This window comes from Chaetura pelagica, unplaced genomic scaffold, assembly GCF_000747805.2.
Source record: "Chaetura pelagica isolate M959 unplaced genomic scaffold, ChaPel_1.0 scaffold66, whole genome shotgun sequence".
NCBI lineage: Eukaryota > Metazoa > Chordata > Aves > Apodiformes > Apodidae > Chaetura > Chaetura pelagica.
The window spans coordinates 4,038,065-4,053,174 of record NW_009953811.1 but is presented as its reverse complement, the minus strand read 5'-3'; the positions used below and the strand labels follow the sequence as shown (position 1 = coordinate 4,053,174).

The 15,110-nt window shown below is 35.9% G+C and overlaps 1 protein-coding gene across 1 annotated transcript in view; it reads right to left on the bottom strand.

Moving 5' to 3' along the window:
- UPF2 (UPF2 regulator of nonsense transcripts homolog (yeast)) overlaps window positions 1–15,110 on the bottom strand; it is a 57,298-nt gene that overhangs the window by 38,811 nt on the left and 3,377 nt on the right. The window contains exons 3-7 of the mRNA XM_010001268.1: window positions 11,696–11,856; window positions 10,494–10,691; window positions 8,521–8,670; window positions 3,005–3,108; window positions 2,455–2,540 (exon numbers count right to left, since the gene is read on the bottom strand). Of these exons, the coding sequence (XP_009999570.1) occupies window positions 2,455–2,540; window positions 3,005–3,108; window positions 8,521–8,670; window positions 10,494–10,691; window positions 11,696–11,856 (699 nt within the window). The remainder of the gene's footprint in view (window positions 1–2,454; window positions 2,541–3,004; window positions 3,109–8,520; window positions 8,671–10,493; window positions 10,692–11,695; window positions 11,857–15,110) is intronic.

Here is a 15,110-nt window from a genome sequence, read left to right as displayed (position 1 = left end):
GTGAAACCAGTTTTGTACCTTCTTGGTAAAATTGTTGTGCTTGCACATTTCCTAAAGCTGATCTCTCAAGAGAAGAAACAGAACTTACTCTGTTATTGAAATACCTTATTATGGCTGCCAACATAACAGCTAGACTTGGACAACATTCTCTGATATGCTTGCCACTAAACATTTTTGGAAAATACACTGATATCTATGTCCTTGTAAGGACATGTTCCTCTGAACCTTTCACACACACAAAAAACCAAAACAAATCCAAAAGCAACCAAACAAAAAAACCCACAAAAATAGCCAAACAAACAAAAAACCAACACCACAAAACACCTCCTTAAGAACATAACCACAACAAGCTTTCTTCTCAAGTGGTATCCAGAAGCAAAAACTAGTAAAACCAAGTGATTTGGGTTGGAAGGGTCCTTAAAGATCACTCAGTTCCAGCCCCTCTGCCATGCAAAGGGACACCTTCCACTAGACCAGGTTGCACATAGCTCTGTGTCCAACTGGCCTTAAACACGTCCAATGGAGGGGGCAGCCACAATCTCTCTGTGCAACCTGTGCCACTGTCTCACCACCTTCACGCTAAAGGATTTCTTCCCAATATCTCATATAAATCTACTCTCTTTCAGCTTAAAACCGTTCCCCCTTGACTTATCACTATGCAACACCCATAACAGAAGGTAACAACATAATTATCTCTCAGTGAAGAGATACATGAAGCAAAAACATTGTTAATGCATAGTATACAAAGCTCTGAAGCAGTGTGTTACATTATTTGTAAGTGAGTTTATAGTACTTTATAGCAACGATTAGACCTGTGAGCCAGAGCTTCTCCATAACGATTATATATGTTGATTTTAACCAGAAAGCAGAACTGCTCCTGTAACAACAGCAGTAATAAAAGTAACTTAAACATTAGGACAGAATGCCCTTTAAAGTAATCGGCATCTATGGGAAATTCAGCTGGTCTTTTCTTTGCAACTGTTTCCGGTTCAGAAAAAGTTCAGTCAACATCCTTCCATTTTGCAAAAAAGCATGGAAAATTCTCTGTTTTGGCAGAGCTGATGACAAAAGTCTAAGCCATCCTGCTGATTTACATTGTTGCACATGTTCTAGGCTGTGTGAACACATTCTTCTCAAACTGTGTTTTGATGAATTTCATGATTACCAGTGCGCTGATAAACAGAACAGTTATTTCCTCTACAGAATAAATTTGGGCTGAAGAGCACTTTGTTATGTCTTAACATATAAGATACCTGAAAAATGAGTTACTGACAAAGGCAGCAAAGTCTCCAAGGATTGAGGTGTCCAAATAACTTTCAGAGGTGTACTTCTAATTGCAAAACTAATAACAAGGTAAAGCCAGGCTGATACATACACTTTATATGCATATAAACTACTGGTTTATATACAGCTAAGAGTGTAGGGTTATGGCACAGCAGGTGCTTATTACAGATGGCATGTAGAAATAGGCTAGAATAAAGGTTGAAGGCAGTGTCAGAAGCAATTAAAAGTTAGGCAAACAAAACACCAAACTGTTTATTCAAAGCATTAGTCTAAGCAAGTCTTGACACAAAATAGACACTCAACAAGCCATGTTTAAGCCAGTGTTAAAAGGGAATGGAATCCAACTGGTGTGAACCAACAGAAAATCCAGGAGGATGACGAAACACTTTAAACTAAACGCCGCATCAAAGCAACCTCTGAGAAACAGGGCAAGGTGGAACAATAATAAGTGCTCTTTCGTAACTACACTATTTAAGGTACCAGTTTACCAAAGAACAGGGAAATGCATAATACTTCCAATTAATTTAACAATTTAAATCTCAATATTTGCAATAATTTCTGTAAGCAAGGTTCGTTCTGTAAGCACAGGGACCTCTCTTACACAAAGACACAGACAAGGAAAAACAGGAAAATACTCTATACAGATGGAACAGGCCAAGCTCAAACTTCTACCCAGGCCAGCTGGCCTAGAACAGGCTCTTTTCCAAAAGATAAAGCTATAATGGCCAATGTACTATGCCATTATTAATACATGACAAGAAATCCTCTTTCTAAGCTATATTGTACTCTCACTATTGAGAGGTTCTTATATAAAAAAATGCAAATTTTCCTGAATTAAATATTTCCTCCTTTTTTTGACAGAAGGTAGTTTTGCATTGTTCTCAAGGTTAAAAAAAAACAACCACAAAACCAAAACACTAAAGCACCAGAGAAGAGGAAGTAATTATTAAAAAGCTTTATACTGCTATGGCAAAACATTGTGGTGAATTGCTTGATCATTAATTTAATTCTAAATATTTATTTGGTGCTCTAGAATAAATCACTGCAGAAGTGCATATCAAGACTACACAAATGCAAGTTGAAATACGTACTGGTCATCAGTGATCTAGGGAGTTAAAATATATATACATATGGTAAATAATCAAAAGGGTGGATCCAGGTTTTTCTTACCTTTGTCTAGGGACAATGAAAAGTGCTCGTACTAGTTTTCTTCTGTTGGCTTTTGTATTCATATTCATGCAAAAATCCATTGCTGCCTGTAAAAATAAGTCAAGGTATTTTTCACCTTTAATGCAGTGATTTTTTTGTCTAAAGCAATGTAACATGCTTTTCCAAAGCATTTTTTACAGAGCTTATCCTGCTCTGACATGCAGCTGCTTTAAAAACAAACTTAAAGAAAAATCTTCACTTTAGTCTAGAACTGACATGGTTAGAAAACATGTCCAGTTAAAGAAAAACAAATTGATTCTTTGGATCAATACAAGGAAGAAACAGCTTTAGGTAAACAGGGAGTAATCTGTCACAGAGAGATGAGAAGAAAAAAGGAAAAAGCCAAGTCAACAAACACGGAAGAAGAGGCAGTTGAAACCAGTATCCCATGGTATTTCCTACAGGTTAAAAATGAAATCAGCTACTGCTAGACTCCAAAGCTTCAAATCTTTATTTATGACCAATCTGATCTAGCTTTTAAGAGTGGAAACAATTAAAAACATTACTATACCTTGTCTATGAGGTCTCTGTTGACACAATTCGGAAGCTGCTGAAGAAAAGCATCTACTATAAGTTTTAAATGAGATCCAGTACTGGCTTCTTCATCCTCTTGTTCTAACAGAGTGAAATAAACAAGCAGTAGATATATTTAAGCCATGAATAATAATTACTTAATATCACATTCCCCAATCACAGTGCATTTGTGATGTTCAGTTGTTAAATATTCAACTACAGATTAAAACAGGAGATATAAAAATTCATTTATTGTCTGTGCCACTAAAAAGTACCACATTTAAAACTTATCTTCCTTGCTATGAAGTTCCCTACCTCTTAATTTACTCTGTTAGGAGCAACAACAAATACACATTCCTAGAAAACTCTATTAGGTTCTTTAGGTGATAAAAGAAAGACCACAAGAAAGCCCAAACATGGGGGGAAATGCCCAGAAAAAGAAACCAAAGCACCTCAATGCAACTGTGGATTCTGCTTTTTAATGTATGTTTGCCCTACCAGAGAAACAGACTTCTTAATCAAAATGTCCATTAAGGCCATGTGTTCATATAGTATGTTCTTGTCAACTTTCATTTGAGGCTGTAAAAGCTAGAGGCCAAATTAAGTCCTTCAACTGTACAGAAGCCAACATAGGGAACCATGAAGTGTCAAGGATCACAGGTTGTTCATGTAGCAAAGGTGTGGCAAGCGACAGCTCCTTTCTCACTTAAATGCTTCTGTGTCACTTGCAACATAGGAAGCAGTGAAAATGACCTGTTGCTACTAATTGAGTCAGTAACACTATTCAAGTAAAAGACTGCAGGACAACTATCACTGAAATTCAGATTTTTCTGGCATCAGTTATGAAAATTTCACCAGACCAATTCCCCTAATGTTTCCTTTAAATTGCAAAACGTGATACGAGTAAAAAATTTTCGAGATCTTACCAAGTCCTAGAAAAGAGTCTAGTTTGCTCTGCAGCACAACATGAACCAAAACATTGAGTTCTAACACAGATGCTTGGAAAGAACCCTTCCTTGGCCAAAGCAGCACAAAGGGATTCTGCTTTGTGAAAAAGGAACAGGATGGTATGTGGTTGCCTTTCAGCTCAAGGATGTTGAGCAGTAATAAGAATACCCAGGAGGTATTTGAAAGCAGAACAGACTTCAAAAAGGTGAATATGGTGGTGGTGAAATTGCACCCAAATGAACTGCAAAATACCCAAGACTCAGCAAGGTCATTTTGTTTTTACAGGCTACAAAGTAAGGTAAATTAGCGTAAAACACCAAAGTTCCTTTTTCAAGACAAACACAAAGATGCTACATTCTAGGGTGGTTTTGTTGGGTTTTTTTTAGGTAGCTGGGGGCAGGGGTTGAGCTCAGGTAGAGAAACACTTAAGAATTGTTCCAAGCCACACTGCCAGCTGCCCCATCTTGAAGAAGCTAGAAATTAAAACAGATGAATTGCCTCCTCTCTTGCACAGGCAACTGGAAGTTGGAAGATAGGAGAGAAGAGTTCATTAAGAAAGGAGAAAAAAAAATAACAAAGATGTTTCAGATGCTCAGACAAAAGAGGACCTTGAAGTTTTAAATTCTTAATGGAACCCTGACTCTCTCTTTGTGAGCTCAGAGTTCACAAGGATGCATGTAATTACAAATTCCAAACCAGCCAATTTTTACTAGCAAATCTTGTTTTAACACATTTTGCCATTTATATATTTACAGCCACACCTTCCTGCCTTCTTCTGATGTTCTTTAATCTTCCTTTTTTTCCTTACAGCAATTAGTTGTCTCACTAGTCTTCTATTCAAACTAACTCAATGCTCTTACAATACATTAAAAAAAAAATAAAATCTTTAACAATTCAGTTGCTTATCAAGGCAACCTTTCAGGAGGCCCTGCTATCACATTCAAGTTCAACACTTCCCAAATATATCTCTTCCTTCACTGGTCCTCTCCTTCAGTGAAGGGCTACAGATATTCTCCCACTGTATTTCTTTGTATTTCTTTCTCATCACAGTATATGGATCCTCTCAAGTGGAAAGGCTCTTTTGTAGTACCTGAAGCAGGTTTGGAACTTCAGACAGGAAATTAAGAATTTTACAGTGACAGGAAATTAAACCATCAGGGCTTTATTCTCTAAGGCAAATGACTCCTAAGTATGCAATTCATGCAAAAATGAGTTTATTCCTTGCTTTACACTTTGATCCTCTTGAGTTAAGATTTCATCATCACCACATTTTAAAACTGCATTACCTCTTTTTAAAAATTGACTACAAGTAGTAATGTATAACATTTACAGTTAGACTATCTGTAATAGTGTTTCTGGGTGCAGATCAAATCATGCAGTAAGACGACTGCAGAGACTGACAGAAAAACTATTTTTTCTTTTTAAGCACCCTTATATGTAACCAGAAAATGCATGCGATTGTGCAATTTTCAAGGAGCAGACCTGAGAAAGTATGAGAAGACACTAAGGACTTAATGAAGATGTTGTCCTGAACCAACTAGTGCCAATCTTGTACTTCAGTAACAATAGTTATTTGCCTTTCCCCCTCTCCCTAAACAGATACTTTCTGAGAAAGCTCTGGCTCCCTTATTGTCAATATCTTTTTTTAATTTTTACAAAACTATAACCTTACAGAGAGCTCTCTCCTGGAAGCTCCATCCTGCCTGAAAGCTTCAGTCGACTTTCTAAACTTTCACCCAGACAACGGAAACAGTAGAAACTACTAATGCTAGTAGTTATTCCTCTGTTGGATGAGCTTTTGTAATGAATTTGATCACATAGAGGCCCTCACTTCAGATGGTATGAACCAATACTATGAGCAAATCTTTAGCTGGATCCCCTTCTGCACAACATTTAACCATAGGCATAATTTTGAACATCTTGTTGAATCAAGGCCTCACTGAGGAATGTGTTTAGAATCTAGTCTCACAAGTCATCCATGTCCAAAAAATATTTCTTAATTAATATTTTTAGATCTTTTTATATTTCTGCTCTTCTGATTGTTTAGCTAGCAAAGTTCCTAAGTAGCAAAAGTGACAGGGTTGACTCAATACTTACTTCTACATATCATCTCTGCTGCTTACCAACCTTACAAAAGCTGGCACTAGATACATATTAACATCAGACTCTTCCTGCTCCCAGTACCCTTGATGGCTTCCACCTTGGCCATTCCTTACTTAACATCTTTGTCTCCATTCACATAGCTTCGTTTTTTAGAATTTGATCTTCTCTTTTAAAAACAACCTCAAAACTCACTTCTTTCAGCATGTTTTCCGTCACTATTTTCAGCTCCGGTGCTATCTGCTCCCTCTCTCTTCCCTGAGCATATTGAAAATAAGAAAATTAAGATTCACTCAAAATTAACACAATAGAGAAACAAAATAAATTAGCTAAATTCCTTGTAAATAAAGCTCTTCAACTAACTGTATCAATTTTCCTTTTACATGTTAAATCTTACATTTGCGGATTGTAGACTCCAACCTCTAGGGAAAAAGTGCAGAAACAGGCACTGCAATGCTGGGGAGGATGTTACCCCAGGGCAGTGCTGCTTTAAATACACATACTTTGAAAAACTGCCTTCTCTCCCTCATGTTTGTATAGGGAGAAAAGACTGAAGAGAAATGGCAGAAGGAGATGCAGAAGTAACAAAAGATAAGCAGTACCCATTGTCTGACTGGAATGTTTAACTTATTTATCCTGTTTTCCCCTCTATAATTTACTTACTCCTTCTACTAAGAGTAGAACTATAGTGACTGATGAGATCTATTTCTGATCTCATCTCCTGTTATTCCTTCCTCACTTCTACAGGATCTTAGTCTCACGTTATTTGGCTTTGTCTTTATATTTAGAATAATCTTCATCCTCCTATCTAGTCAAGAATCCTTTACAAAATAAGAAGGAAATACCCAAATTCCTTTAGATGTCTATAGACAAGGTATTTCTGGCCTATTTAGCTGGTTATGAGTAACCCAGAATAAATTGCTCTTTTTCCTTTTGATTAAGGAAGAGAGAATATCTATATGTGCCTCCTTTATGGATAGCTGGAATCAAGCTCTTCACTGTTTTATTTGAGATGTGACCAGAGGATAACAACTCACTAAAGGTGAACATCCTGCAATTAAAGCTTAACATCTTAATCAGCTTAATGAGCTGATGACTACTCAGAGGAGAATGGAAGTGAAAAATTGTTCCAAAGAGGTTATTGCTTTTTCCAACCTGAGTGAAGAAAGAAAAAACTAAAGAAACATTACATAGAATTATCCTGATAGTTTTCCTTTCAGGAGTGTGGAGCTGCCTCATTTCACTGAATTTGTGAGGTGTCACAAACCAACACAGTCCCAAGACTAACTTCTGCTCAGCTAACTTTAGGTACAGGAGAACCATCCAGTTTAAAGATCCATATGCCCTAACCCATCCTAATTGTCATCTGAGAGAGACTGGCACACTGAGTTGTTTAAGCTACTCCACACCCAAACCCACAGATGCCTGCATCAGCTTGTTTAGATGAACACAGCTTTAAACACCAATTCACAGGCTCTGCCAGGGCCTAAACTTAGTTTTGATGTGAACTCTAGGGCTTGGAGTTTTGGCTTTAACTTCTTAGCTTTTAAAGCCCAATGCAGTTTCAAGAAAGAGGATGATGAAATTATAAATTCTCTAGATCAGGTAGGATTTTCACACTTAAGCCACAGAATCTCCAGCCAGTGGATTCTAGATGCAATCCCCACACACACATTCTAGCCACAGAACAAGTTTCCTGCTTCTAAAATAAAAGCATCTGCAGTGCTCCCTTGGAGATCCAAAGCAGCAAAACTGAGGTGTCCTACAAACTGGGTTCAGAGAAAACATCTTATCTGCTTGTCTATAAGTTTGCCTCTTTATGCCTCACGTTGCATTTCCCACTACTTAGTACCACTGCAAGACAAAAGTGTAATTGATAAGAGAAATCCTTGAGAAACATTTTGCTGCAGTTTCCCCTAATAAAACAAACCCAGCTAGATTTTCACAGTGCCATTTGTGGTTCTTTCTGCATGATTACAGGTTAGAATTTTTAAATTCTGTTATGTAAAGCCATATCATTAAAAGAAAAATCTTTAACAATTAACAAGGCACAAAAGTAGAACTGAATCTTAGATTTTAAGAGTAGTTAAAAACAAAAAATATTTTATTAGCACCCTAAGCACATTTGATGATATAATTTATGCACTGAAGTCTACATAATTCTAGTCACTTCTCAGAGAGTTGCCTTCATAGTTCTTTATTTTTAAAAAACATATGAAGGAGTTACTATTTTTCACTACATAAACTTCTATATAATACTTTTCACTGGTATCTGAACATACTGTTACAAAGGCATATTTTACCACAATTTTAACAGTGGCTAGCTACTGAAGTTTCTTAAGTAAATAAATAAATATCTCTCCCTGAAATTTTTCTGCATTTACTAACTAAAAAAAAACCAAGCTCAAAAAAACCCAACCAACCCAAAACAATCAGGAAACAAAAGAATTCCTAAAGCTTTTTTACCTTGTTCATCAAGAAGCTTCTTCGTAAGATCTTCTGCCTCATCTCCACAGTCTAACTCCAGGGGATCATCATTGATATCCAGGTTCTCCAGCTCCAACTCCAAATCCTCACTCCCAGGTGCTTCCTTATTATCTTTGGCATCTTTTGAATCTTTTAAAAAGTGAAGTAGAAATATTAACTTATTAAATACATACAATCATGGTAAGAATACAGGAAGGCTCATATGGCTAAACCTACGTCTCTTTAGTGCCTTAGTCTTGTTGAAGGGAAATGGGGCAAAAAGTATCTACTTCTTGAGGCCGAGCTGTCTTATCTGTTACGTCTCCATGGTTTGACATCTTTCATGCAGCTTTACCCGTATGCCTGAAAACACTGACCTACACTGGGGTCTGTTAAGGATTGCTAGCTAACAAGTTTGCTTTGGTTTGTTCTGATCTATACCTGGTACATCTTCATTGGATGACAAAATATATTCAAACAAAATATGATACTCAGAAACGTAGGAATCTAAATGGAAATATGCTTAAAATAGATCACCAGGCCATCATGTGGAAGGTACAACAAAAAAAACCCCAACAAAAACAACAACCCACCAACCTGCACACTGGGACATTCAGGTACAAAACCAGTATCCCCCAAGTTCCCAGTAAATAGGTATCACAAACATTATTCTCAGAGCCAAACTCAAAGCTACAAATTCTAATTGAATATTTGCATTGCTTATTCTCCATAGCTCAAATGATAACAACATGGACAAGGAAAATAAAGGTTTGCTTTTTTTTTTACCCAGACCAATAAGAAAAAAAGCAGAACACGAAGATACTGAAGATACTGATATGCTATGTAGAAGGTCAAATATAAATCCTATTTCCTTGAAAACAATCGCTAGATGAAGTTTCAGAAAGGAATAGCTTAATTTTTTTTAATAACAACACTGGTCCATTTGTTCATGCTCTTAGGCCTAATTTGAAGACTATGCTTCATTAAAAAAAAATAATCAATGCAAATAATCTTACTAAAATACTTAAACTTTTTTTTTTAAATGTGACAACTGAATAGTGTACATGTCACACAGAAATTGAAGACTCACAAAACAAGCAACCTGTTTGGAATCTCAGACTTATTCAGTCTGGGATGGACCTCAGTGAGGTCTCTAGTTCATCCTTCTGCTCACAGTGGATAAGCACTGTATTCAGAGAAGATTTCTTAGGCATATTTTCTAGTTGTCCTGAAAAATCTTTTAAGACAGAGATTCCAGTCTCCTTAAGCAAGATGCTCCAACACCTGCTTATCCTCAAAGGGACATTTCAGAACGTAGAAAAGAGAAAGAAGGACATGAGCTGTAAAGTTGAAATTGCATGAATAATTAACACTGACCTACTGTATGAGTATTAGAAATCTACGCAGCTTGTATTTTTGGTAGCATTTCCTCAATGCAAGAACACAGCTCTTGTCCAAATATGCATGTTCTGTTACACTTTGAGCCAGTGATGGTGAATGTCATTTTTACCCCATTATAACTGAAGTCTACTAGTGCCTGATTGTGAACCTAGTGAACTGAGGAAGTTAAGAAGTGAGGAATTATCCAGGCCTTTTAATCTACTGGAATTTTATGCTGAGATACTTAGCTACAATAAACAGTTCAGCTGAAAAAACAGAATGAGCACTGACATCTTTCAAGGAAGGTTAACTTCTAGGTTTCTCACATGGAAGTTAATATTTACTCACATTGGTTAATCTCCAGTTATTTTAAAATTACATTTCTACTATGAAGCATTCACTTCTTTTCTTTCCTTAAGTACCATGTCCAGATATAATCCCTACCCCACTTAATTTATTCCCTATAAATTAATCCAAACTGGTGTACTTTCCTGATCACCGCCAATTATGTCATTAGAGACTCATTACTTCCTTCAAATATGCTTATCTGTGGGACAAGATACATTAAAAAAATACTCATCTAAGCATTCTACCTCTTGATTCATCTTTGCCAGAATCCTTGTTCTGGGAATATCTTTCATTGTCTTTGAACAAAATTGCTGGCACAAAAGCCTTCAAGTCAATGAGATTCTCATAGAAGTTTCTAGCATCTTCGTCTTCCCAGATACCCCCCTCCAGGTCATATTCTCCAGGCTTTCCTGGTGTGAAAATATCAATACCAGGTCCATGTTCTGCAAAAACAGTGAAAACATAAGGAAGTTATTTACACAAATTTTAGAGGCACCTTTAAAGATTAAAAAAAATACTTTCAGAAACATGTGAACCTATTTATTACTACCACTGTTTTTACTAAATATTGCAATGCATTCTTTAAAGTGCTTTTAGCAATAAAATATTAATATTAGATATATCAATAAATTATCTTAAAATTGAAAATTGGACATGGACAGAAAACACAGGCAGTATTGGAGACTAACTCAAATCAAGCAGCACATTAGGAGGTATTAGAAAGGAAAGCTGTAACAGACTTTAACCACATTAGCAGAAAAAGTAATTGCTTTGAGTATGATTAATTGTATCCCATTGTATTCTAAGAACATAAGTTTAAAAATAATAATTTTAAATTTAGAAGCATTCAAGAAATTTACCTCAGGATGTTTGACCTCAGAAAAAATGTACACGATTTCAAAATAATCTCTAAATCTAAAATTTGAAATTCATGAAGGCATAGGAAAGCTTTACTAGCTAAACTCTGTACTTCTCAGGAGGTCAGAGAGCCATCTAGTGACTCCTATGGCTTAACATGTTCCTGCTCATAACATCATGACCCAAAATATAATTCAAATGCATTTTTTAACCAATATCAGATTTTAAAACTCTAACAATATACAGTTCTTTAAATACTAAGAAAATGCATTATATAAACCAGAAAGGATTAGGTTAAAAATCTTTTTGATTTTCCACTTATTTCTTTATTACCATAAACAAATCTAAAGAGATATTACTTAAGTTATTGTAACTATATAACATAAACAATAGTTATGGTTACATGTTAGGTTTAATTAGTTTAATAAAAACAACACATATTATTCATTCATTGATATTCTTAAGGAGGAAAGCCTAAATAAAAAGAAATCACTGGAAAGAAGACATCAGTGAGAGGGTCTGGTTAGCCTTCCCACCACATCCAAGGCAAGCCCAGCCTTTTCTTAAGTTGCTTTAGAAGATGGCCTACCATCAGGAGTTGGTTTCTCTTGGGGAAGGTCAGGCATATTTTCATCCAAAAGATCAGCTAGAGATTGAGAATTTGCCAACAGCTTTTGATAGGACATTGCAAATTCCTCATATTGCTTGTGTCGATCTTCACTCAGCTCTCCTTTGGAGTGAAGAATGCGCCTACGAAAAAGCAAAGTTACAGTAAAGTGACCTATTATCTTAAAATAGTTGGGTTACTCTGAACAACTACCAATTTCTCTGAACAAAACTAAACTGCTCTCTTCAAGGGGACTACAGGAATTCTAGTTTAGACCACAATAGCCAAAATTTGAACAATGCTATTCTTTTTCTAAACAACCATACAGAATTACCAACTTCAATGTCATTGAGGGCTGTCCAGTCACAGAAGCTGTAACTTCATGTCCAAAGAGAAATGTTAATTTATTTATTTTTTGGCCATGATTATCCTGTGATAGTCCTGTGCTATTAAAAGACTTTTGTAGTAAATTCAAACATTCAACTTACAAGAAAACTAACAATACATTTTCAGAAGGCTCAAAAAAGTTGCAAATTAAAACCAGCCCAATAATCTTCCAATAAATCAAGTTATTTCAAGGCTGTCAGTCCAAAGTAAGGCAAATTACATTTGTTTTACTACTATCCTTTGTCTTCTTTTATGAAACTATTATTTAATTTCTACCATACTTTCTCATCTAATTTCTAAAGCAAAAATTTAATTGTTGTAAAAAAAATTTTCTTGAGGCCTTTGAAAACTCTTGGACTAAAGCAACTTTGATGAATATCAGCAAGGTACTGTTCATTTAGTTTAGTTTATTAAAACAAAACTAAAAATTACACTTCTTGATTCCAAGAGGGTGTTACACAACTTCTGACATGAAATTCCAAAAATGAATACAAATAATAGAAATTTCTTGCAGAGCCCCTACAGAAGCTAGAAACATAAAACATCTTGGATTAAAAAGAATTAATAAAAACATCATAAACTTTCAGTAGTTTGAATCAAATACACAGAACAAAGTAATCTCTGCTAGTACGAAGTTTGCCACAGAAGACCGATGAAAGATGGTCAACCCTTGATTTTTGGGTTAACTATTATACAACATTGCTCACTAGCAATGATCTAGTTTGTCCCCAACTTGAGGTCCTGAGAAAAGCATTTTCCCATCCGTGACATGATCCACCCTGCACAAACAGTTCCTATATGGATGAGGCACAAGTCAGCTTTTTAACAGTAAGAGATGCTTCAGGCTGGCTGAGCTGTTTGAGGAGGCTGCTACAGCAAAGACACAAATGGGCTCAGCTCAAACATGGACTTTCAAAGGGAATCTGACAGGATGAGCCTGCCTAGCAAGTCTCCAGTTTGTTTGACAGTAGCTTGGATAATGATAGTAACACTGGACCAACTAGCCAGAACCACTGACAATGCATCCTGTGCTGAGATGAAAGCATCAGAAGATTAAGTTTGAAATCAGGTGCAAATGTTATCATTCCTAAAGCAGGCTGCATCATTACATCATCACTAGGTTTTTATTAAGCAAGAATTACACAATCACAATCTTACCAAAAAGACCCAAACATTTCATGGCATAAAAATTCTAAAATCATTTAAGCAATTTAAGTTGAGGGATATCAGTCTTTTTTCAGTTCCAGATTAATTGTGAAACAAAAGTCATCTCTGTACATAACAAATTCACAGAATGAGCAACAAAATCCCTTATACCTGCTCAGAACCAAAACTTGACATAGATGTTTTGCTAAAGGGTGAGAAGCAGTAATGCTAGAAAAAAAATTCTATTTCTTGACCCTCTCACAAAACCACACCTAAATAACATGTATTATCTTCCCCTGCAAAGTAGAGCAGGAAAAATTAACAAATTAAATAACCACTGACTTTCTGAAGTGCAGTAGTTCAATTTGGATTCAGGAAACACGTTAAGCACCAATTCATAGCCCTTCCACAGAAACAGATATCCATTAGGTACATATTTGAAGCTTAAAATTTAACAGCTGCCTCATAAACATGAACACTGAAGCTCTGTGCTATTATTAAAAAATAAAAAGGCAAAGTGCTGTAACAACAATACAAGAGTTTCAGCTCTCAGTTTCAGTTCCCAAAAGATAAATGTCAACAAATTCAAGCTAAAGCATACCAAGGAAACTTTAAAAAGGACATTTTTTTAAAAAATATAATTAAGAGCATGATATACAGAACTTGATGCCTTTTCAGAATTTCACGAAGTGCCACAACACAACCTCATCGGATCTTACAAACATAATTTAGACAAAAGAAGTTTCTTTCCTGTCTAACACTCACTTTCAAAAACTCAGGCCACCATTTAGGAATCAAGTTGCCTCATCCTAATGACACAGACTGCACACGTTCTGCTTTGCCCTTAACTGTGTAACCAAACGACCACCAGGTGCTATTGTCAAAGTGGACTCAAGGTAGTTTTCCTAATTATCCACTTGCATAAACCCTTATGGCTAATAATGCTTTAATTTTACTTAAATGATTCAGCAGGTAACACAATATTAAAGCACTGTTAAGGTTAGCATATTAATTTTCAGTTAACTCAAGAAGTCTGTACAACTTGAGTTAATTCACACTCTCCTGACACAGATACATTATCTACCTGACCAAATATCATAACCTGAACATATGACACTGTTGATGCCCAAGAGGGAACAGTTTGCTGCCTGTTCAATTTATAGCTCTGGAATAATAGTGGGAGTAAAAGCCGTTGCTATCAGCAAAGTGGATCACATTTCAAATACACAGAGGACCAGTTTTTCAAATAGGACTATTTCCTCTTTGGTTTTCACTTTTGTTTTTAAATAAATGCAAAAAACCCACACAAACAAAAACCCAACAACAACACATCACTGCAATCACTTTTCAGAAATCCACAACTTAGGATTTCTATAGCATTCACAGACTCCTTAGCAGGCAGTTTTCTGTCTTTGACCTCAGGCCTTGCACAATCATAATATGCAAATGTCAAGTATCTCTCTTGTTACAGACATGTTGTAAACAAATAAACTTAGGCAGGGAAGTCTTTTGATGTCTCATATCTTTAACAAAACTTACCCCCCAACTTTTATTAAGCAGCTAAAATAAACATGTAAAAGTTCAGACAGAGATAAATAAGAAAATTACCTTAATCCACTGAGAAACTATACTTCTTCACATTCTTCCCCAAAAGTAAAACTTTGCTCCCAAGTTCATTTGTATAATTTGGATAAGGTGCATAAAGAGCTTTTTAGTCTGATTTACTCAAAGGAGACTCAATGAGATTGTATCAGGCTGCTCAGGACTCTACCCAGTGATTTTTATCCAGTTGTGCAAGTAAACATTACAGTATACTTCCCTCTCCCAGAACACATATGTTCCTTCTTCTTAACATTCTTCCGAT